The sequence below is a fragment of the Entelurus aequoreus genome, linkage group LG03, assembly GCF_033978785.1.
Source record: "Entelurus aequoreus isolate RoL-2023_Sb linkage group LG03, RoL_Eaeq_v1.1, whole genome shotgun sequence".
NCBI classification, from domain to species: Eukaryota; Metazoa; Chordata; class Actinopteri; order Syngnathiformes; family Syngnathidae; genus Entelurus; species Entelurus aequoreus.
In genome coordinates this window covers 72,266,360-72,293,261 of record NC_084733.1, presented here as the reverse complement: position 1 = coordinate 72,293,261, position 26,902 = coordinate 72,266,360, and the positions used below count along the sequence as shown (strand labels likewise).

General features: G+C 39.2%; 1 protein-coding gene across 2 annotated transcripts in view; it reads left to right on the top strand.

Annotated features, from left to right (window-relative positions):
- Positions 1–7,067: 7,067 nt before the first annotated feature.
- iqsec3b (IQ motif and Sec7 domain ArfGEF 3b) overlaps positions 7,068–26,902 on the top strand; it is a 136,550-nt gene continuing 116,715 nt past the window's right edge. For both annotated transcript variants that reach the window (XM_062042618.1, XM_062042619.1), the window contains exon 1: positions 7,068–7,770. In XM_062042618.1, coding sequence (XP_061898602.1) covers positions 7,238–7,770 — 533 coding nt within the window. In that variant the 5' untranslated portion in view covers positions 7,068–7,237. The remainder of the gene's footprint in view (positions 7,771–26,902) is intronic.

Genomic DNA, 26,902 nt, shown 5'->3' with positions numbered 1-26,902 from the left:
GTCGGTAGTAGTGGGTTTCAGTAGGCCTTTAAGTCTTTGTGACACATCTTCAACTCCCATCCTTGCACGCTACACCGCTACAACAAAGATGACGGAGAAAAGACGCTGTCGAAGGTGAGCCACGTAAATAAGACCGCCCACAAAAGAGCGCATCCTGAAGCGACTGTCAGAAAGCGGCTTGAAGATCATCTGTAAAGAACCACCATTATATGTTATGTAGACCACAAGGAAGTGTTTTCAATTTAGAATAAAAATTAATAATATGACCCCTAATGCGCCCTATAATCCGGTGCGCCTTTTGTATGAAAATAGACCTGACTAGACCCGCTCATTGGCAGTGTGCCTTATAATCCGGTGCGCACTATGGTTCGGAAAATACGGTAACCTTTGAACAAACAGCATTGTGTTTGTTGATGTTCTTCACGTTCAGCTGAGAATGTGGTATCCCACAAGTTTAGATCCAGCGAACACATTTCTCCTAGTTTCAGTCTTCGGTTTTGGAATTGGAGAGTTTTGTTCCTCCCAATCTCTCCGGATATTGTATATTATATCAACACGACAAGTGCCCCATGCACACAAAAGAAGAACATTTTATTTTTAAAATGAATGACAATTCTACTGATTTTCAGTGTCTGTCTCAATACTCAAGCCTGATTGATTGTGGGACAATATGGTGGCTTTGTTGTCGTGGGAAGGCACTGAATTCCCCGCAAACTGATTGCTTGGACTATTCTCAGAATGACTGACAGACCGGAAGCGTGGATATGGGCAGTTGATCAGGTAGTGACAGGCTGCAGAACCAAACAAATCAGTAAATATGGATGGAAGTCGCAACCTCTGCTGCAGCTTTTTGAAAAAGCCTTGATTGTTTATTTCCGCAATCAAATAAAGCCTGAATAATCTATGTAATATTTTATTGTTGAGTCGCATTCTTTCTCTCTGGAGTATAGCTGATGGAGTTTTAACGATATTCTACTTGTCCCGGATTCTCAACATTTTGCTCCAGTCACTTTTAACGAAGGGGCGTCCTTTGATGGAAGTGACATCCGGGTGCTGACCCGATTTGTGACGTCGCCTTTTGTGGCCTTCCATGGTTTATGGTTTCAGTTTTAATTTACAGTTCCTCTTTTTTAACATGTTCGAAAAGGAGTAGGAAGAAGCAGAGCTTGTTTAGTCCTACCTCGTTTCCATTACATAGCAATTGCTAACACTTTTGTTCCCTTCCTGTTCTCAATGTATTTACAATATAAATAATTACATAAAAAATAAAGGACTAGTGAAGTAAGTTGTATTTCATGTAGTGAGATGAATAAGATTATCAATAAATTCAGAATGTTTATCCTGGTTCTTCTTCTTTGTACTTTGAGTTTGAACAGTTTCTCAATTTGGATCATATTAGTACATTGTTTAATTTCTTCACCTAATCCATTTCATAATTTAATTACACATTCTGATACACTAAAGATTTTAAGTGTTGTACATGCATACAACTGTGGTAAGTAACATTTTTCTCCGAGGTTAGATTTCTCTTTCTTTGTTGAGAAGAATTGTGTTACGCTCTTGGGTAGCAGGTTATAGTTTGCGTTGTGCATAATTGTAGCTGTTTGCCAACTCACTATATCGTAGGATTTCAATAGTTTCGATTCAACAAATAAAGGGTTCGAATGTTCTGTATATCCAACATTATGTATTATTTTAACTGAACTTTTTTGTAACACAGTTAGTGACTGAATCGTACTTTTGTAGTTATTTCCCCTATATTTCTGCACAACAACTCAGATATGGTAACACTAGCGGAGCAAAAGCTGAATATGAAGTATGAAGTGAGTTTTGGTTTAATAAATATTTAGCTTGATTAATTATTGATGTGTTTCTCGCCATAGAAAATGTACAAAACCCAAAACCAGTAAAGTTGGCACATTGTGTAAATCGAGAATAAAAACAGAATACAATGATTTGGTAATCCTTTTCAACCTATATTTACCTGAATAGACTGCAAAGACAAGATATTTATCGTTTGAACTGAGAAACGTTGTTATTTTTTGCAAATATTAGCTCGTTTGGAATTTAATGCCTGCAACATGTTTCAAAAAAGGTGGCACAAGTGGCTAAAAAGACTGAGAAAGTTGAGGAATGCTCATCAAACATTTATTTGTAACATCCTACAGGTGAACAGGCTAATTAGGAACAGGTGGGTGCCATGATTGGGTATAAAAGCAGCAACAAGGATGGGGCGAGGGTCACCACTTTGTAAACAAATGCGTGAGCAAATTGTCCAACAGTTTCAGAACAACATTTTTTCAACGAGCTATTGCAAGGAATTTATGGATTTCACCATCTACGGTCCGTAACATCATCAAAAAGTTCAGAGAATCTGGAGAAATAACTGCACGTAAGCGGCAAGGCTGAAAGCCAACATTGAATGCCCGTGACCTTCGATTCCCTCACGCGGTACTGCATCAAAAACCGACATCAGTTTGTAAAGGATATCACCACATGGTTTCAGAAACACTTCAGAAAACCACTGTCAGTAACTACAGTTGGTCGCTACATCTGTAAGTGCAAGTTAAAACTCTACTATGCAAAGCGAACACCATTTATCAACAACACCCAGAAACACCGCCGGCTTGGTTGGGCCCGAGCTCATCTAAGATGGACTGATGTAAAGTGGAAAAGTGTTCTGTGGTCTGACGAGTCCACATTTGAAATTGTTTTTGGAAACTGGATGTCGTGTCCTCCGGACCAAAGAGGAAAAAAAAACATCCTAACTGTTAAAGGCGCAAAGTTGAAAAGCCAGCATCTGTGATGGTATGGGGGTGTATTAGTGCCCAAGGCATGGGTAAATTTCACAGAAGGTACCATTAATGTTGAAAGGTACATACAGGTTTTGGAGCAACATACGTTGCCATCCAAGCAACGTCTTTTTCATGGATGCCCCTGCTTATTTCAGCAAGACAATGCCAAGCCACATTCTGCAGGTCTTACAACAGCGTGGCTTCATAGTAAAAGAGTGCGGGACTGGCCTGCCTGTAGTCCAGACCTGTCTCCCATTGAGAATGTGTGGCGCAATATGAAGCCTAAAATACCACAACGGAGAGCCCGGACTGTTGAACAACTTAAGCTGCACATCAAGCAAGAATGGGAAAGAATTCCACCTGAAATTCTTCAAAAATTGGTCTCCTTAGTTCCCAAATGTTAGTGAGTGTTGTTAAAAGGAAAGGCCATGTAACACAGTGGTAAAAATGCCCCTGTGCCAACTTTTTTGCAATGTGTTGCTGCCATTAAATTCTAAGTTAATGATAATTTGCAAAAAAAAAAAAAAGTTTCTCAGTTCAAACATTAAATATATTGTCCTCTATTCAATTGAATATGATTTAAAAAGGTTTTGCAAATCATTGTATTCTGTTTTTATTTACCATTTACACAACGTGCCAACTTCACTGGTTACAGGTTTTGTACATGGACTTTTGTTTATTTATTGTTTGTATGATTTCATGTAAAATAAAGTTTATATTCTTGAACTATATCATTTGTTGCCATGTTTTATTGTGCCTGCTGTGGTTAAACACTGGCCTCTCCTTGGGCCCCCTAGTAAAATGTGACTAAATCCTCCCCTGATGTCGACATAATCCGAAAAAAAGTGTTAATGAACACTGACACCTGCTACTGTAGTGTTGTATGCTCACTATTGGATTTTAGTAAACATTTGTTTGTGTAAAACATACAATTTGGGTTCTTATCTTTTAATATAAAATGACATGTTCGTACCCAATTAATTACGCCGTTTCATTCCAAGCCCTGAGCAGCATTTTTAAATTTGTGTGAACGTTATTTATATTCAAACGTATGCAGCCTAAAGCGGAACATCTCGTGATGCTTCTGTTCTCAATTATATATGATATGTTAGGATGGATGAGAGTGAAGAAGACAACAAAGCAGTAAGTCACACCATTAGGTACACCCGATCAATTCAAAGACTTCCAATGCAAATGCTGCTGCCTAAAACGATGCCTTTTAAAATACTAAATAACAACTCAATAAATTCTCAAGTTTGCAGTTGTGCATAACTTCACTGTAGGGTTGTACGGTATACCGGTACTAGTATAGTACCGCGATACTAATGAATCATATTCGGTACTATACCGCAATGACACCCGTCGTCACGTCGTGTCATTGCAGATTTTTACGAGCAGAGGAGCATGTTCGGCAGCACACAATCACGGAGTACTTACAAGCAGAACAGTGTGCAGACAGAAAAGGGAAAATGGACGCATTTTGGCTCAAAAAATAGCGATAACGGTGAAGTTATAACACTGAAACGCCCTCAGGAAGAGGTGCTTTAAGACATGGCTAGCTAGCTTGCAGCTAACATCCATCCGCAGTCTGCAGTGTTTTAGCTACTTCTAAATCACTAATCCTCGTCTCCATGGCGACAAATAAAGTAAGTTTCTTACAAGTCTTGCAGGACGAGGAATAGCTAAACATGCTTCACTACACACCGTAGCTCACCGGCGTCACAATGTAAACAAACGACATGGGTGGATCTACACCTGACATCTACTGTAATGATACCAAATACAGGAGCGTATCTAGTCGATAGTACTATGATTACATCAACATTTTTAAGCATCACAACCTTTTTTTGTTGTTGTTTTAAAATGTATATTGTGTTTATAAACTCAGGAAATACATCCCTGGACACACGAGGACTTACAGGATCATACGATGATCATAATTTAACTACTTGGTGTCAGATCGATGCCCATATTTGTAGTATCATCCAAAACTAATGTAAAGTATCAAACAACAGACGAATAAGTGATTATTACATTTTAACAGAAGTGTAGATAGAACATGTTGAAACGGAAAATAAACAGATATTAACAGTAAATGAACAACTGGATTAATAATTCATTTTCTACCACTTGTCCCTCATAATGTTGACAAAATAATAGAATGGAAAATGACACAATATGTTACTGCATACGTCAGCAGACTATTTGGGAGCCTTTGTTTGCTTACTACTAAAAGACAAGTTGTCTAGTACAGTGGTTCTTAACCTGGGTTCGATCGAACCCTAGGGGTTCGGTGAGTCGGCTTCAGGGGTTCGGTGGAGCCTCCGCCGCGGAGGTCAAGACACACCCGACTCATCGTGTAAATAAAAACTTCTCCCTATCGGCGTATTATGGATACCCCCAAACAATGTTCCCTCGAATTTTCCATATGCGTGAGCAAACGCAAAAACTCCTTCAACATTCAGTGGAGCACATGTGAGCACACCTGTCCCAAACCTGACTAAATAACAAATTAAATGTTTTATTATTATAATCAAATGACAGCTGTCATTTCCATGAGATTATTTTTTAATAAGTGTTTTGGCCCACTTACAATGACAATAACAAAAAATATTGTTTTTCATGAGCTGTGTACTAGTATTGTATGTCTGGGTGGAAAACGAAGAAAAAGAACAGACTTTGCTGTGAAAATTGATTGATTGATCGATTGAGTGATTGACTTTGCTGTGAAAATAAATAAATAGTTTTATTTTATCATTTATCATTCAAAATGACATGAGGGTGGCACTTGCCAAGGTGAAGCCACGCATATCTGAACTGGTCTCTCAAAGGCAACAGCAGAAGTCACACTGATTTGCAGGTGTGTAATTTGTTGTGAGTTCATGCACTGTGTTGGTTTTGTTCTTTGAACAAGGTGATGTTCATGCACGGTTCATTTTGTGCAGCAGTAAAAAAAACATACACTACCGTTCAAAAGTTTGGGGTCACCCAAACAATTTTGCGGAATAGCCTTCATTTCTAAGAACGAGAATAGACTGTCGAGTTTCAGATAAAAGTTCTGTTTTTCTGGTCATTTTGAGCGTTTAATTGACCCCACAAATGTGATGCTCCAGAAACTCAATCTGCTCAAAGGAAGGTCAGTTTTGTAGCTTCTGCAACGAGCTAAACTGTTTTCAGATGTGTGAACATGATTGCACAAGGGTTTTCTAATCATCAATTAGCCTTCTGAGCCAATGAGCAAACACATTGTACCATTAGAACACTGGAGTGATAGTTGCTGGAAATGGGCCTCTATACACCTATGTAGATATTGCACCAAAAACCAGACATTTGCAGCTAGAATAGTCATTTACCACATTGGCAATGTATAGAGTGTATTTCTTTAAAGTTAAGACTAGTTTAAAGTTATCTTCATTGAAAAGTACAGTGCTTTTCCATCAAAAATAAGGACATTTCAATGTGACCCCAAACTTTTGAACGGTAGTGTATATCCATCCATCCATTTTCTACCGCTTGTCCCTTTTGGGGTCGCGGGGGGCGCTGGAGCCTATCTCAGCTACAATCGGGCGGAAGGCGGGGTACACCCTGGACAAGTCGCCACCTCATCGCAGGGCCGGTAGTGTATAACTGCCTTGAATTTGAAAACATTTTTATTTATTTTTTTTCCACCGAAGAAGGGTTTGATGAATGCGCATATGAAAGTGGTGGGGTTCGGTACCTCCAACAAGGTTAAGAACCACTGGTCTAGTATGTTCACTATTTTATTTAAGGACAAAATTGCAATAAGAAACATATATTTAATGTACCGTAAGATTTTTTGTTAAAATAAAGCCAATAATGCAAATTTTTGTGGTCCCCTTTATCTAGAAAAGTATTGAAAAGAATCAAAATACAATTTGGTACCGGTACAGGTACCAACATATTGGTATCGGGACAGCCCTATACTACACTGCGTCACACTGAGCTTCTATGACCTTATTTGGCCTTATTATGCAGCGATGTCCTTGTGCAACATGCATTGCAAAATGATGTTCAAATATTGCATGATAACCGAGCAGTAGCCAATGTTGGTGACGTGGATGTAAAAAAAACAAAAACAAACGACTAACCTTCATCTGGAGAGGCTGCTGTGATGTTGAGCAGCCGATAGGGTGCGCGTTTGCTCCGGAGTTTGATGGTTACCGTGCGTAATGACGCACGCCCCCTCCTCCCTCCTGTTACAGCTGGATCTAGTTTCTCTCATCAGCACCTCTCATCGCAGTAAGAGAGGGAGACAGGAGGGAGGGAACACGAGTGGAGGCGAGCGCGGTCGCAGCATCCTTCATTTACGACCCGAAATATCTAGAAGGCGATCCTCCACCGCCCTCCTTTTTTTTTTGTTTTGTTGCTCCGGCCTCTTTTTTTTTTCTTCTTATTTTCATTATTATCACCCTCTCGTGTGTATGATGAGCTCCAGCCTGCTGGAAAACCCCGTGCAGGCGATTTTGTACCTGCGGGAGCTCACCACCATCGTCCAGAACCAGCAGAGCCTCATCCAGACCCAGCGCTCCCGCATCGAGGAGCTGGACCGGCGGGTGGATGAGCTCATCGGCGAGAACAGGCACCTGCGCGACGTCCGGGTGCAGCAGCAGCATCCATACCCTTCCTTCCCCCATCTCCTTCATCATCACCACCACCCTGACCCGGGCTGCCTCCATCACCTCCACCTGGTGCAGGACCTCCAGACCAAGACCGCTGCAAGCTCTCAGCCGGACCAGGAGGAAGGTTCGCCGGTGCAACAGGACGAGGGTGACGCGGTGGTCCAACCCCCCGCCCTGGACCCGGGGGACATGCAGCTGGTTCCTGCCGACCCGACCATGGTTTCCCCGGCGGGAAGTGACCCGGAAAACTGCGGAAGTTTCACCGGCTGCCGCTCTTTGGTTCCGATGACCCCGACTACTCTTTGCAGATCCCTGGCCCTCGCTAAGACGTCCGAGTGAGTAGGCACGCTGGTTGTTTGTTTTGTGCGTCCATCATGTCCACGATGACAGTTCGAGAAGAAGATGCGTTGAAAAAGTGTATCGTCGTCACTGGATCGTTACGTAACAAACAGCTGCACACGCGTACTATGTGCGCGCGCGCGTGCATGTAGGGGCATCCTCGCGTGTGATGAGATGCACGAGTCCACGTCCACGGTGCTGCTTTTTTTTTTTTGCTGCATGCTGGCTTCCCTGTTAATTACCGTGCGGGTTGTGCAGGTCTCAAGGGGGGACGGATGGGCCTCTGATGTTGCTGTGTTATAGATGTGAGGACCCCCCCCCCCCCCCCCGTCCCCTTTCCTAACAGAACACCACTACATCGTCTAATGACAGAAACCCCATCTATATATATATGTGTGTGTGTGTGTGTATACGTATATATGTATATATATATATATATGTTTGTATGTATATATGTGTGTATATATGTGTGTGTATATATGTACATGTACATACATGCGTGTATATATGTATATACATATATGTATGTACACTATATGTATATATGTGTATATACTGTATATGTATATATGTATATATGTGTATATACTGTATATGTATATGTATATATGTGTATATATGTATATATGTGTATATATGTATATGTACTGTATGTGTATATATGCATATGTTTATATATGTATGTGTGTATGTATGTATGTATGTGTATATGTACATATGCACCTGAAGGGATAAGTGGTAGAAAATGGATGGATATATATATATATATATATATATATATATATATATATATATATATATATATATATATATATATATATATATATATATATATATATATATATATATATATATATATACACACACACACATATATATACATATATATATATATATATATATATATATATATATATATATATATATATATATATATATATATATATATATATATATATATATATATATATATATATATATATATATATATATATACACACACACACATATATATATACATATATATATATATATATATCAATCAATCAATCAATCAATGTTTATTTATATAGCCCCAAATCACAAGCGTCTCAAAGGGCTGCACAAGCCACAACGACATCCTCGGTACAGAGCCCACATACGGGCAAGGAAAAACTCACGCCAGTGGGACGTCGGTGAATGACTATGAGAAACCTTAGAGAGGACCACATATGTGGGTAACCCCCCCCCTCTAGGGGAGACCGAAAGCAATGGATGTCGAGTGGGTCTGACATAACATTGTGAAAGTCCAGTCCACAGTGGATCCAACACATCAGCGAGAGTCCAGTCCACAGCGGGGCCAACAGGAAACCATCCCGAGCGGAGACGGGTCAGCAGCGCAGAGATGTCCCCAACCGATGCACAGGCTAGTGGTCCACCCGGGGTCCCGACTCTGGACAGCCAGCACTTCATCCATGGCCACCGGACCTATGCAACTCCCCCTCGCAAGGGACAGGGGAGAAGAGGAGAGAAGAAAAGAAACGGCAGATCAACTGGTCTAAAAAAAGGGGGGTCTATTTAAAGGCTAGATTATACAAATGAGTTTTAAGATGGGACTTAAATGCTTCTACTGAGGTAGCATCTCTAACTGTTACCGGGAGGGCATTCCAGAGTACTGGAGCCCGAATAGAAAACGCTCTATAGCCCGCAGACTTTTTTTTGGCTCTGGGAATCACTAATAAGCCGGAGTTCTTTGAACGCAGATTTCTTGTCGGGACATATGGTACAATACAATCGGCGAGATAGGCTGGAGCTAAACCGTGTAGTATTTTATACGTAAGTAGTAAAACCTTAAAGTCGCATCTTAAGTGCACAGGAAGCCAGTGCAGGTGAGCCAGTATAGGCGTAATATGATCAAACTTTCTTGTTTTTGTCAAAAGCCTTGCAGCCGCATTTTGTACCATCTGTAATCTTTTAATGCTAGACATAGGGAGACCCGAAAATAATACGTTACAGTAATCGAGACGAGACGTAACGAACGCATGAATAATGATCTCAGCGTCGCTAGTGGACATGATGGAACGAATTTTAGCGATATTACGGAGATGAAAGAAGGCCGTTTTAGTAACACTCTTAATGTGTGACTCAAATGAGAGAGTTGGGTCGAAGATAATACCCAGATTCTTTACCGAGTCGCCTTGTTTAATTGTTTGGTTGTCAAATGTTAAGGTGGTATTATTAAATAGATGTCGGTGTTGAGCAGGACCGATAATCAGCATTTCCGTTTTCTTAGCGTTGAGTTGCAAAAAGTTAGCGAACATCCATTGTTTAATTTCATTAAGACACGCCTCCAGCTGACTACAATCCGGCGTGTTGGTCAGCTTTAGGGGCATGTAGAGTTGAGTGTCATCAGCATAACAGTGAAAGCTAACACCGTACTTGCGTATGATGTCACCCAGCGGCAGCATGTAAATACTAAAGAGTGCAGGGCCAAGAACCGAACCCTGGGGAACTCCGCACGTTACCTTGACATAGTCCGAGGTCACATTGTTATGGGAGACGCACTGCATCCTGTCAGTAAGATAAGAGTTAAACCAAGACAAGGCTAAGTCTGACAAACCAATACGTGTTTTGATACGCTCTAATAAAATATTATGATCGACGGTATCGAAAGCGGCGCTAAGATCAAGAAGCAGCAACATAGATGACGCATCAGAATCCATCGTTAGCAATAGATCATTAGTCATTTTTGCGAGGGCTGTCTCCGTAGAGTGATTTTCCCTGAAACCGGATTGAAAAGGTTCACAGAGATTGTTAGTCACTAAGTGTTCATTTAGCTGCTGTGCAACAATTTTTTCGAGAATTTTGGAAATAAACGGAAGGTGGGAGACCGGTCGGTAGTTTACCATGAGGTCAGGATCGAGGTTAGGTCTTTTGAGCAGAGGATGAATAACCGCTTTTTTGAATGCTAGGGGAACAGTGCCGGAGGAAAGTGATAAGTTTATAATATTTAACACTGATGGACCTAATAATACAAACAGTTCCTTGATAAGTTTCCCAGGAAGTGGGTCAAGTAAACATGTTGTTTGTTTTATCCCACTTACACGCTGTAATAATTCCTCTAATGTTATTTCATCAAAAATAGAGAGACTATTTTGGAGGGCAGTGTCCGTCGTATATACAGTCATATTTGTGTTAATAGAACCCAGTTGTAGCTGGGATGCGTTGTCTTTAATCTCCTTTCTAATGAGTTCAATTTTCTTATTAAAGAAATTCATAAAATCGTCTGCCGAGTGGGTGGAGCTACTGGGAGGAGTCCCTTGTTGGGTTAACGATGCTACTGTACTAAACAGAAATTTAGGATCGTTTTTGTTGAGGCGGATGAGATTTGAGTAGTATTTAGCTTTAGCTAAGGTAAGCATGCGTTTATAATTTATTAAACTATCACTCCATGCTTGATGGAAAACCTCAAGTTTAGTCGCGCGCCATTTGCGTTCCAGTTTTCTACATGATAATTTATGAGCTCTAATTTCTTCTGTAAACCATGGGGTACGCCTTTTAGGGGCCCTTTTTTGCTTTAGCGGTGCTATACTATCAATAATTTTCGCGCAAGGCATCGTCAAAGTTGTTAGTGAGGTTATCAATAGAGCCGACATAATTTGGGAATGGTGCCATTACCGAAGGCAGTAGGTCAGCAAGAGTCATCGTTGTGGCAGCATTAATGTTGCGGCCGCTATAGCAGTTATTATTATTATTAGCTTGTTGACAATGAGTCAAAACTTCAAATTTTATAAGGTAATGATCGGACATTACTTTAGTATATGGAAGTATCATAACTTTGGAGGTGGTGACACCCCTGACAAGCACTAGATCTATTGTATTACCGTTGCGATGCGTGGGTTCATGTATTATTTGTGTAAGACCACAGCTATCAATTATGGTTTGGAGCGCCACGCACTATATATATATATATATATATATATATATATTATATATATATATATATATATATATATATATATATATATATATATATATATATATATATATATATATATATATATATATATACATATTTTATTGTTTTTATGTTTTATTGTTTTGTTTTGAATGTATTATATTCTGTTTTTATATGCTTAATGGCTCTTAAGGTCTGCAATAAAGATTGATGATGATAATGATATATGTATATATGTGTATATATGTGTATATATATATATTTGTATATATGTATATATGTTTATATGTACTGTATGTATATATGTATATGTATATATATATATATATATATATATATATATATATATATATATATATATTATATATATATATATATATATATATATATATATATATATATATGTACTGTATGTATATATATGTATATATATGAATATATGTATATATGTATATGTATATATATTTGTGTATATATATATATATATATGTCTATATATGTATATGTATATATATTTGTGTATATATATATATATGTCTATATATGTATATGTATATATATTTGTGTGTGTATATATGTATATGCATATATATTTGTGTATATATATATGTATATGTGTATATATGTATAAATATATGTGTTTATATATACATATGTATATATGTGTATATATATATATATATATGTATGTATATATATATGTGTGTGTGTATATATGTATACGTGTATATGTAGGTGTATATATGTATATGTTTATATATGTATTATGTTTATATGTATATGTATGTGTATATACGTATATGTTTATATATGTATGTATGTATGTATGTATGTATGTATGTATGTATGTATGTATATGTTTACCGTATATGTATGTATGTGTATATATGTATATATATATATATATATGTGTATTTATATTTATATGTATATATGTACTGTATGTATATGTATACATATATATCTATAGATGTATATATGTGTATATATATCATTGGTACTTTAACTTAGTATATGTATATATGTGTGTATATATGTATATGAATATATATATATATATATATATATATATATATATATAAATATATATATATATATATATATATATATATATATATATATATATATATATATATATATATATATATATATATATATATATATATATATATATATATATATATATATATATATATATATATATATAAGGGAATAAGCGGTAGAAAAATGGATGGATGGATATATATATATATATATATATATATAATGATAAATGGGTTGTACTTGTATAGCGCTTTTCTACCTTCAAGGTACTCAAAGCGCTTTGACAGTATTTCCACATTTACCCATTCACACACACATTCACACACTGATGGCGGGAGCTGCCATGCAAGGCGCTACCAGCAGCCATCAGAGGCAAAGGGTGAAGTGTCTTGCCCAAGGACACAACGGACGTGACTAGGAAGGTAGAAGGTGGGAATTGAACCCCAGTAACCAGCAACACTCCGATTGCTGGCACAGCCACTCTACCAACTTCGCCACGCCGTCCCGCCATACTGCATAAAAAAATCGGCATCAGTGTGTAAAGGATATCACCACATGGGCTCAGGAACACTTCAGAAAACCACTGTCAGTAACTACAGTTTGTCGCTACATCTGTAATTGCAAGTTAAAACTACTATGCAAAGCGAAAGCTGTTTAGCAACAACACCCAGAAACGCCGTATATATGTTTGTATATGTATATATGTGTGTATATGTATATATATGTGTGTATAAATGTATATACGTGTGTATATATGTATATATGTGTGTATATACAGGTATATATATATATATGTGTGTGTATATATGTATGTATATGTATACATGTGTATGAATATATGTATGTATATATGTACAGTATATTGTATATATGTATATATGTATGTATACATGTACAAAGCCCAAAACCAGTGAAGTTGGCACGTTGTGTAATTCGTAATTCGAGTACAATGATTTGCAAATCCTTTTCAACTTATATTCAATTGAATAGGCTGCAAAGACAAGATATTTATTGTTCGAACTGAAAAACAGTTATTTTTTGCTAATATTAGCTCATTTGGAATTTGATGCCTGCAACATGTTTCAAAAAAGCTGGCACAAGTGCAAATAATTATTAACTTAGAATTTAATGGCATCAACACATTGCAATAAAGTTGGCACAGGGGCATTTTTAACACTGTGTTACATGGCCTTTCCTTTTAACAACACTCAGTAAACGTTTGGGAGCTGAGGAGACCAATTTTTTAAGCTTTTCAGGTGGAATTATTTCCCTTCCTTGCTTGATGTACAGCTTAAGTTGTTCAACAGTCCAGGGTGTCCGTTGTGGTATTTTAGGCTTCATATTGCGCCACACATTTTCAATGGGAGAAAGGTCTGGACTACAGGCAGGCCAGTCTAATACCCGCACTCTTTTACTATGAAGCCACGCTGTTGTAACACGTGGCTTGGCATTGTCCTGCTGAAATAAGCAGGGGCGTCCATGATAACGTTGCTTGGATGGCAACATATGTGGCTCCAAAACCTGTATGTACCTTTCAGCATTAATGGTACCTTCACAGATGTGTAAGTTACCCATGCCTTGGGCACTAATACACCTCCATACCATCACAGATGCTGGCTTTTCAACTTTGTGCCTATAACAATTCGGATGGTTCTTTTCCTCTTTGGTCGGAGGACACGACGTCCACAGTGTCCAAAAACAATTTGAAATGCGGACTCGTCAGACCACAGAACACTTTTCCACTTGGCATCAGTCCATCTTAGATGAGCTCGGGCCCAGCGAAGCTGGCCGCATTTCTGGGTGTTGTTGATAAACAGCTTTCGCTTTGCATAGTAGTTTTAACTTGCAATTACAGATGTAGCGACAAACTGTAGTTACTGACAGTGGTTTTCTGAAGTGTTCCTGAGCCCATGTGGTGATATCCTTTACACACTGATGCCGCTTTTTGATGCAGTACCGTCTGAGGAATCAAAGGTCCGTAATATCGTTGTTTACGTGCAGTGATTTCTCCAGATTCCCTGAATCTTTTGATGATATTACGGACCGTAGATTGTGTAATCCCTAATTTCCTTGCAATAGCTTGTTGAGAAATGTTGTTCTTAAACTGTTGGACAATTTGCTCACGCATTTGTTCACAAAGTGGTGACCCTCGCCCCATCCTTAGTTATGAATGACTGAGCATTTCATGGAAGCTGCTTTTATACCCCATCATGGCGCCCATCTGTTCCCAATTAGCCTGTTCACCTGTGGGATGTTCCAAATAAGTGTTTGATGAGCATTCCTAAACTTTCTCAGTCTTTTTTTCCGCCTGTGCCAGCTTTTTTGAAACACGTTGCAGGCATCAAATTCCAAATGAGGTAATATTTGCAAAAAATAACGTTTCTCAGTTTGAATGTTAAATATCATGTCTTTCCAGTGTATTCAGTTGAATATAGGTTGAAAAGGATTTGCAAATCATTGTATTTAGTTTTATTTACGATTTACACAACGTGCTAACGTCACTGGTTTTGGGGTTTGTATATATATGTGTGTAAGTGTATATGTATATACATATGTGTGTGTGTATGTATATGTATATACATGGGTGTGTGTATATACTGTATGTATATACATATGTGTGTGTGTATATATATGTATATACATGTATATACATGGGTGTGTATATATGTATATACATGGGTGTGTATATATGTATATACATATGTGTGTATATATGTATGTATATATGTATATACATATATGTGTTTTATATACACACACACACATATATATGTATGTATATATATATATATATATATATATATATATATATATATATATATACATATATATGTGTGTGTGTGTCTATACATGTATGTGTGTATATACAGTATATTTGTATATATATATTTATATATGTATATATTAAATGTGTATATATACATATATGTGTGTGTGTATGTGTGTGTGTGTGTGTGGGGGGGGGGGGGGGTGTTTGATTGCAGGAAGGGTTACATATAGTTATATTGTTGATATACTGTACACCTGTAGTGGTGCCATAGAGTTGTTTAATGTGCAGCTTTACTTCCCAACATTCACACATCAGTTCAATTGATTTAAACACAAAATGAAAACAAGAATTTGTTGTTTAGTCATGTTCTGCCTATAGCGTGTGTGTGTGTGTCTGTGTGTGTGTGTGTGTGTGTAAGAGTTCACCTTCCTGTCATTGCCTGCTGCATCCTCCGCATGAAGCCGAGCAGAGTTCAGATGTGTCCTCCGGTGCCGCAACGCTCAGCATTTTGTTCTTGTCAACGTGCGTTATTAACAATGATGATGCATGCATTCACTGGTCAATTTATTAGGTACATCTGATGCAAACAATATGTCCTTGCAAGGATATTAATGCCCAGTATTGATTGATACCGTCACATTCAGTATTTCTACACCCTAGCATTACTTCCTAAGGTAGTAATAGTCAACAGTAGTCAGTGTACAGCTTGCATTACGGTACATATTTACTATCGACTGAAAATGACTCTACAACACACAGCCACCTCACAGTGATCATGTCCAAATAGTCCCCAAAGTGTGAATATTTAGTGTGAGCACCACTGTTATCTAGCACTACTTTTTTTAAATCCGATCCTATTTGAATTGTAATTTGGATATTATCATTTTTGTGGTACTCACTGGGCTAAATCTGGGACCTCTGGTACTACATTTGGTGCCCTATGCTGGTATGACTGTAAAGTCTCCGACCCGCTACTCCATGATGACTGCTGGACCTGGTGGATGTTTGAATTTATTCACTTTATTTCCTTCTGTTTGAGAATGCCTCACAGTGCTCCATTGAGTTCAGGTCTAAAGAGATACTTGGCCACTCCATCCCTTTCTGCTTCCTCTGCAAGGCACTTGTTTTCACGGAGGTGTTTGGACTTGTTTTTATGTTGGACACATTCTATGAGGCTCCATTTCCTAAGGGAATGGCTCATGTTCTTCTTTACAATGGTACAGTATGTTGGAATTCAAGGTTGTGAAGTGAATTATATTTATATAGCGCTTTTCTCCAGAAACTCAAAGCGCTTTTCATAGTGAAACCCATTGTCAACATGGCACTGGGCGCAGGTGCGTCAAGTGTCTTGCCCAAGTACACAATGGCAGTGACGAGGACGGCAGAAACGGGGATCGAACCTGGAACTCTCAAGTTGCTGGCACGGCCTCTCTACCAACCGAGCCACACCGATTCCTTCAATTGACCACAGCTCAGTCCGCTGCAGTGCCGGCAGCACTCATGCAGCCCCAGACCATGATGCTACCACCACCGTGCTTGACTTTCGGAAGGAATCAATTACTTATATGATGCTAGATATTTAGACAATTAGATTCATTTGTGGATAGTAAATACTGCTATACAAGATGTACACCAGGGGTGTTCAAACTTTTTCCACTGAGGGCCGCACATGGAAAAATTAAAGCATGTGGGGGCCATTTTGATATTTTTCATTTTCAAACCATAACAAAATATATGGATTTTTAATTTATTTTACCTTTAGGAGTCCCGGGGACCATAAAGGGTCTCAGTCATTAAAATGTTAAAAATAAGTCAGATTATTATTATTTTTTTTATTATTTAACGCTTACAGTAAATCTTTATATCAACTTCAAGTTGATATAAAGTAATACAAATTAAACATTTTTTTTTAGGGCTTTTCTGTCAAAAACCACTTAGTTTTTTTTATAGTAAAACTGAAATATGCAATATTTAGTAATTAGAGCCCTAAAAGATCAATAATGCAGGACACCATTGATTTTAATTATTTCATATTTTTGAGTAATCACAGTGAAAAGATAAATAAAAAATCACTAAATATATTTGGGATCCAAAAGGTGCCCCACTCATAAAGTGATACATTTTTATTAGGTTTTTCTTTTACTTTCTTACTTACTTAAGTTACGAGATCAACTTCAGATATATCTGTCGATTTTATGCTGGAACAATTATTTTGTTTGTTTTATGCGCTTTTGTCAAAGAAAACTTTGATGTTTTTATATGGCTACTACACAATATATGCAATATTTACCACATAAAACATTTTAAGGTGAAATATTTGAAGTAATTGGAGCCCTAAAAATAATTCATTATGACACAGATTTTTTGTCTTTTTTTTTTTTTTTTGAGCAATGGCAAAAAAAAGAAAAATAAAGAAAGACAAAAGAAAAAAAAACAGCCTGAATGGCAGCTTTTGTGTCAACATTGCAACTTTTTCTTGTAAGATTTCACCTCATTCCACTTTTTTTAATGTTCTTTTTTATTTTTACAAAAGTATTTCCAGAATGTGCGGGGGGCCGGTAAACAATTAGCTGCGGGCCGCAAATGGCCCCCGGGCCGCACTTTGGACACCCCTGATGTACACACTGCTCTATAGTTTATTTTTGGTTATCTAATAAGAACATAACCTGTAGTGAAATGTGAGTACAGCCGTCCCTCATTTATCGCGAGCAATTCGCTCCAGGGCCTGACCGTTATAGACAGATTCCAGCAAAGTAGAATTATGGTATGGTATGGTATGCTCTTTATTGTCATTGCACAAGTACAACGAAATATGATTTTCAATGCAGTACCGTTAAAGAATAGACAAACAAACATTGTACAGGGAACAGAACAGGAACGGTAATGGGTCGGCACTTACGGCGGGCCGTCAAAGGTGGGGGAAAAAGGTAGACACTGTGGGAAGATGAGTTCATACCACGTGGGGTGAAGCCTTGAAGGCGTGAGATGGGGGGGGGGGGGTGGGGTACGTGTGTCTGTGGCATGTATTTTTCGTGGATGCATATGTGTGTGTAAGCCTGTAGCGTGTCTCTGTTCTGTGACCTTGGTGCTCGCAACGCGATAGCACAGCCAGTCAGTCCAACAAAAGTCAACAACAACAGGTGTGTGTCCACGAGAGACAGAGAAGGAATTTGTTGCGTCTTCACCGCACTTCTCCTCTGGGAGAGTCTCGACGCAACAATCTTGGCATGTCGCTTGGAGCCAGGGAAAACAATCCAGATTAGAATGTTTCTGTTTGAGCAAGCAAAACATTTTTTAAAGTTAATTGTCTGTTTCTGGTCCTCTAATTCACCATACTTCAACATCAGAGCAGCCAGCCTCTCCAAGATGTCGCCAAAGATTGCAATATGGTCCAAAATCAGAAAAGTCTTATTACCCACAATTCTGCTCGCATCCTCCAATCATTTGTGGCAAGCTTTAGGGTACTTTGAACGGCTTCCAGCATCTTCCATTGTGTCGCTTACTCTAATCAGCAGATGTCCTGTTATGATGCTTCCGAATAGGTAGATATCGTCAACGTCCTCAACTGAAAGGGTCGCCGGGCACGCGGCACTCCTCTTCTCTCAAGAGTCCGTCGTGTCGAGCAACAACCATTCCGTCAAGAAAGGCGAGTTCCCCCAAACCCGAGATCTTGTCAATTTCGTTGAGAGGCCACTTAATCAATTCCATCGTTTAGATTTTAGAGAGCAGTTTAAAAAGAGGCAATAAGAAATTATTAATGAATGAGTTAGAGCAGTGGTTCTTAACCTTGTTGGAGGTACCGAACCCCATATGCGCATTCACCGAACCCGAACCGTAACCACAAAATGATGTTATTATATTAAAGAAATACTAATAAAGGTATATTTTACAAACAGAAAGTTACAGTAATGTACACATGATCCCATGTTTACATCTCATTGTGCAACATGTGAATGTTTTAGTGGGAACTAAATGCGATATCTGAAAGGGGTACACATTATTTCCAAAGCAGGAACCCCACCCAGACATATAATACTAGTACACAGCTCATGAAAAACAATATGTTATAGTCATTGTAAGTGGGCCAAAGCACTTATATTAGAAAATAATCTCATGTAAATGACTGCTGTCATTTGATTACAATAATTAAACATTGAACTTGTTATTTAGTCAGGTTTGGGACAGGTGTGCTGCAGGTCTGACGTCACTCACATGTGCTCCACTGAATGCTCAAGGAGTTTTTGCGTTTGCTCACACATATGGAAAATTAGAGGGAACATTGTTTGGGGGTATCCATAATACGCCGACAGGGAGAAGTTTTTATTTACACGATGAGTCGGGCGTGTCTTGACCTCCGCGGCGGAGGCTCTGCCGAACCCCTGAGGCCGACTCACTGAACCCCTAGGGTTCGATCGAACCCAGGTTAAGAACCACTGAGTTAGAGCATAGAAAAACTATTTATGGCCTTCTAAATATGTTTTTTTTTAAACACAATTAGAGCTTTCTGAACATAAAATAACACCTATATAGTCACCTTTACACTCCCAAATGTAGCAGCCTTGAGTGCGTTCTACTGTGGATTTCTGTACTCACTGGTAGCCTGGAGGATCCTTCAAGCATCATTGCTACTACAACACGACCAGTACGTGGAAATACTTTGTCACTTTGTTGGGTAATTCCTCTATAAGTTAGAACTGGGCTCACATGTGCTGAAATTCCTGCCGAAAGTCAGTTTACTTGACAGTCGCAGCTACGACCATTGGCCTTGTTTTTTAGATTCCGTGTGGTTGTCATTCCACATTGCTCACGTCAAAGGCTCACCAATTTCATGTAGAGCTGATATCGAAGATGAAGTTTATCATCAGTGTTCATCTAGACCAGTGGTTCTTAACCTTGTTGGAGTTACCAAACCCCACCAGTTTCATATGTGCATTCACCGAACCCTTCTTTAGTGAAATGTTTTTTCAATTCAAGAAAAAGTTATATGTTTTTTTACTGGTGCAAAAAATGAACTGTGCATGAACATCACCTTGTTCAAAGAACAAAACCAACACCGTGCATGAACTCACAACAAATTACACACCTTACACACATTACCATGAATTCATTAACGTTGACTCCGACTTAAACAAGTTGAAAAACGTATTCGGGTGTTACCATTTAGTGGTCAATTGTACGGAATATGTACTGTACTGTGTAAACTGTACTGTTTCATATAATGTATTCTCTTCCTTTGCAATCAACTAGTAAAAGTTTCAATCGATCAATCAAAAAGCCTGCAAATCAGATGGAAAATTAGAGGGAACATTGTTTGGGGGTATCCATAATACGCTGATAGGGAGAAGTTTTTATTTACACGATAAGTCGGATGTCTTTTTACCTCCGTGGCGGAGGCTCCGCCGAACCCCTGAGGCCGACTCACCGAACCCTTAGGATTCGATCGAACCCAGGTTAAGAACCACTGGTCGAGACTCAGCTACTGATAGTTGATAGCAGTTTTGTTAGCATTAGGTAGCACGCCGGCATTGGTACATCTTGCGTGTCATCTCTTTTGACATTGTTCACGTCAAAGGCTCACCAATGCGCTCACTTCTCTGTGAGCGCTTTGAGTATCTAACAATAGAAAAGCGCGATATAAAATCTAATCCATTAATGTGGAGATGTGTTATTGATGAGGCAGAAGTTGAAGATGCAGTACATCAAAAGTTGGTCAACTTGATTGTGTCAAAGAGGATAAAGTAGCGCCAAGATTAGCCGCCGTGTTGTTGTTAGCATTGTTAACCCTGAACCTAGAAATAAAAGTCCCGTGTGGCGAATATCTATATTGATTGCTACAACTTAATAATAGAAAAAATAAAAAATTACACTATAATACATTTAAGACTTAAAAGGGCCCTTTTATGCAAAAACAAACTTTTTTTTTTTAACCTATTGGTACCTGCTGTTGTGTATTTGAAATCAGACCAAGTTTTTGGGGATATTTATGAAACAATCTTGCCTTCCTTCAGACTTTGGTAAATGAGCTGTTTGGAATTTGCTCATCTGGTGACGTTTTTGCCATTGCTGCCTTCAGCGGAATGTCCATTTATGGTATAAATTTACCTAAAGTGCTTTGCGCGAGTCCGCCATTGTATTCCGCATGTAGTCAATAAATTTTCCGCTATCCTCTTGTTATGGGCCAGACTGGCTCGTACATGCACATGCATCCTCCACTGTGGTCATTTGTAATACAAAGTAGCGTGTAGTTCTAACTTAACCTGACATGCTGTGTAAGTGCTAAAAACTACAGCAAAGATGGCGCTGTCGAAGCGGCGCCACGTAAATAAGAAAGCGCACAAAACGGCGCATCCTGAAGAGATGGTCAAAAAGCAGCTTAAAAATGGTCTGTAAAACAATCTATGCAACATTTTGACCAAATAACCACCATTACATGTTATGTACACCACAAGGAAGTGTTTTACATGTAGAAAAAAATAACCCCTTTAAATAAGACTATATTTAACACTTAATTTAAGCCAAAATATGTACAAAACGCAAAACCAGTGAAGTTGGCACGTTGTGTAAATCGTAAATAAAAACAGAATATAATGATTTGCAAATCCTTTTCAACTTATATTCAATTGAATAGACTGCAAAGACAACATATTTCATGTTCAAACTGAGAAACTAACATTTATTTTGCAAATAATCATTTACTTAGAATTTAATGACAGCAACACATTGCAAAAAAGTTGCCACAGGGACATTTTTACCACTGTGTTGCATGGCTTTTCCTTTTAACAACACTCAGTAAACGTTTGGGAACTGAGGAGACCAATTTTTGAAGCTTTTCAGGTGGAATTCTTTCCCATTCTTGTTTGATGTACAGCTTAAGTTGTTAAACAGTCGGGGTTCTTCGTTCTTCATAATGCGCCACACATTTTCAATGGGAGACAGGTCTGGACTACAGGCAGGCCAGTCAAGTACCCGCACTCTTTTATTACAAAGCCACGCTGTTGTAACACGTGAAGAATGTGGCTTGGCATTCTCTTGCTGAAATAAGCAGGGGCGTCCATGAAAATGACTTTGCTTGGATAGCAACATATGTTGCTCCAAACCCTGTATGTACCTTTCAGCATTAATGGTGCCTTAACAGATGTGTAAGTTACCCATGTCTTGGGCACTAATACACCCCCATACTATCACAGATGCTGGCTTTTGAACTTTGCGCTATAACAGTCCGGATGTTTTTTTTCCTCTTTGGTCCGGAGGACACGACGTCCACAGTTTCCAAAAACAATTTGAAATGTGGCCTCGTCAGACCACAGAACACTTTTCCACTTTGTATCAGTCCATCTTAGATGAGCTCGGTCCCAGCGAAGACGGCGGCGTTTCTGGGTGTTGTTGATAAATGGCTTTGGCTTTGGCATGGTAGAGTTTTAACTTGCACTTACAGATGTAGTGACCAACTGTAGTTACTGACAGTGGGTTTCTGAAGTGTTCCTGAGTCCATGTGGTAATATCCTTTACACACTGATGTCGCTTTTTGATGCAGTACAGCCCGAGGGATCGAAAGTCACAGGCTTTCCACTTACGTACAGGGATTTCTCCAGATTCTCTGAACCTTTTGATGATATTACGGACCGTAGATGGTAAAATCCCTAAATTCCTTGCAACAGCTCGTTGAGAAGTATTGTTCTTAAACTGTTGGACAATTTGCTCACGCATTTGTCGACAAAGTGGTGACCCTCGCCCCATCCTTGTTAGTGAATGACTGAGCATTTCATGGAAGCTGCTTTTATACCAAATCATGGCATCCACCTGTTCCCAGTTAGCCTGTTCACCTGGGGGATGTTCCAAATAAGTGTTTGATGAGCGTTCCTCAACTTTCTCAGTCTTTTTTGCCACTCGTGCCGGCTTTTTTGAAACATGATGCAGGCATCAAATTCCTAATGAGCTAAGATATGCAAAAAATAACAACGTTTATCAGTTCGAACGTTAAATATCTTGTCTTTGCAGTGTAATCAATTCAATAGACGTTGAAAAGGATTTGCAAATCATTGTATTCTGTTTTTATTTACGATTTACACAGCGTGCCAACTTTACTGGTTTTGGGTTTTGTAGAATATGCTTTAAAAAAACTAATCTGTGATGTCGTGAAGCTGCACTATTTGAAGTGTGATGTGGTGAGGGACATCTAGTCCTATTCATATACTGTGGAGGGCCAAACAACTCACTTGTTGCATTGACAGCGGATTTTCAATGTGTAGCATTTTGTGGTTAAAAAAAAAAGAAGTACATAGAGTTTGTAAATTTATCAGATTATATAATAGTACCAAAAATGTTATGCATGTATTTTTTATCATATAAAAAGTGCAATCTACAGTGTGTCCCTAATATATTGGTGGCGATTGTTATATAATGATGAAGTAGTTCCTCTGTGACAGCGTCACATTGACATCTTTGCAAAGACTGACTTTTGGATGTAGCTCTTCATGTTGGCTCTTATTGGATTGTGGAGGTGTACCTAAAACAATTGCCTGCTGCCTCGACTGCATGCATGTTTATCTCATCATTTTGAGCCTTACATCGAAATGACACGCAGGCTTGTGTGTAGCGCTGCCTCTCGGCTTTCTGGCTGCATGTTTTGTGTGTGTTTTGCATTGTTGCCAGCGCTGCCGGTGCACGTGTATGCGCCTCTGGGGGGTTCGAAGGGAAGTGAAGATGTGGTGGCGGGGGGGCGGGAGGGGGGGTTAGAGATTCTCTCCTCCATGCATTCTCGCTCCCTCTTTCCAGCTGAGCCTCCTATCTGGCCCACTTAGCCCGTGGAGCGAACGGTAATCAGCCATTCTCAGGAGGGGAGAGAGGCAGCGAGAAATAGAAAGATGCACGCTCAGTAACGCTCTTTGATGGAGGCCCTCGGAGGAGTTTTGTGCAAGGAGCTGGAGGCTGACATTGGAATGGACCGGCTCAGAGAGGCTGAGGCAGGTGCAGGGAGTGGACCAGGAAACAAAACATGACAAGAAAAGAAAAGGCTCCATTTTTGCTGGAGCTGTCTACTCCCTTTATCTATCCTGCTGGCAGAACAATACGTAGCAAGGGACTGAGGGACTGTCCTGTGGTGCCTGGGAAGGTGCACAAAATGTACTGAGCCCATGTTGTTGCACGTGAGGCCTTCCTAGTGCTGGTGACTGAGCATATTGGGCTTTTAAGTCGTCTTACAAAAGAGGAGAGAGGTGAGCCATTGTGTGAGGCGGGGAAGAGAACCTGCGCCGACAGCAGAAGGCGTGTACTCTTAAAATATTCACCTTGCTCTCTTTGTACGCCGCCTCGGATGTGGATGGACATTATGTGTAGGCCTTGTACAAACACTTGGAGGGAGAGAGAGGACTCTGTGTTTGTGTGTGTATGTGTGTGTGTGTGTGTGTGTGAGTGTGTGTCTGTGTGTGTGTCGTACGACATGGCCGCACAAAAACCAAAGATGAATCCATCTGGGTTGTTATCCTGCAGTTAATGACTCATATTATCGTTGACTTTTTAGCTCCAAGACAAACCTCGAAAGCAGAATTAGAAAATATAATGAATACATTGCCATAATATCAACATAAACGATCAAGGAAATTGCATTTTCACTTGGAAAAGCCCGCAGTAAAATCAAACACAACACATTCATGGATGTGTATGGATTTCAAATTAAGATTGTTCAATAAAAAATGAAGGACATGTAAATAGTCTGTTCCAGGGTCAAGATGTCCCCATAATAGAACCATAAAAAGACATACAACCCGAGTATAATTGAAACAAAATCTAAACAAGTGTAAAAGTAGGTTAAGCCCTTTTTGAAAGTGGTCGAGGTGTTTGGTTTTAGTCAAAGACTCCCTTAGTTCTGTTTCAGTGGCCTAGTGGTTAGAGTGTCCGCCCTGAGATCGGTAGGTTGGAGTTCAAATCCCAGCCGAGTCATACCAAAGACTATAAAAATGGGACCCATTACCTCCCTGCTTGGCACTCAGCATCAAGGGTTGGAATTGGGGGTTAAATCACCAAAATGATTCCCGGGCGCGGCGCCGCTGCTGCCCACTGCTCCCCAAGGGGATGGGTCAAATGCAGAGGACACATTTCACCACACCTATTGTGTGTGTGTGACAATCATTGGTACTTTAACTTTAACTTTTAACTTTTCAGCACCCCTGGGTTTGTGTTTCTTGGTTGCCATGGGTGCTGATTATTTTCATCTGCCTCTGATTAGTGTTCGGGATGCTCAAATGCTCCCGGGCGCTAATCAGAGAGCTAATTATTCCTTCCTTTCGCCACACTCGATCTGGCTGTTTTGTTTGCTTCATGCAACATTACGTTAGTAAATCCTAGCTTTTGATTAGAGTTTCTATGCTAAGCTTTCCCGCTAGCTTTTTCTTTAGCTTCCCTTGCTATCGGCACGCTTCCTGTACTTTTGTATTTTTGCCTGATTTATGGATAATAACCCAGTGTCCTACCCGCACACTGCCTCCGGAGTTTTGTCTGCATCTTGGGGAAACGATCCGAGCATAACCATGAGACCACCCAACCGTAACACCAGGTCTAGGTGGGTGATGTTAAGGGAATATTTTCCCTCCTTAGAAGAACGCCTTAGAAGTTACTAGCTTTAGCCTTGGTTTTACTTGAAGAGATAAACACAATGATCTCACCCTGTTTCTTATCTATCCACACACAAATATATCATTCACTCTAGTTTTATTGGTGTTAGAATGTACCAGGAATGAGACGAAGGGAGAGTGGACAAATGTGTGTGTGTATGTGTGTTTATCCAACACATACGCCTAATTATCTTTCGGTTTCGATCGATTAAAGGCAGTGCTGCAACATGGACAAAAGCATGTGAGGAGGGCAACCCTTTTAGAGAAGGCTCCAGACTTCAGACGTCTCTGTCCTCTCACCAGCGCTGCAATCGCTCATGTTTCTACAGAATAAATTGTTAATCTTCAATTCTAGTCACCTCTCAGTATTTGGACAGCCTTAGAAGTAAAGATTCTGGGAAGACTCTTCCCTGCAAAAGGAAGGATCCCAATAGTCATATGTTGGTATCAAGCCGATACCAAGTAAGCTGGTTCTTAGGCCCCTTTGTGGTTCACTTACTGCAGTCTCAGTGCATCGAAGGTTTTAAAGTACTATTACCCACATTGAGATCTGAATACCCATACAAGTTTCCATGTTAAAATGACATAGGTTTTAGAGTGTATGAAGTTTTTTAAGAGCACAGGGAGTGTTTATATGTGTGCGTGTTAAAGCGGTGTGAAGAGCTAAAATAATTTAAATGTACATAATATTCATAAAAATCTGACAATAAGTTGTGTCCTTACTTGAGGGGAATTCATCTACTCCAGGTGGGTCTGGAACGTAACCC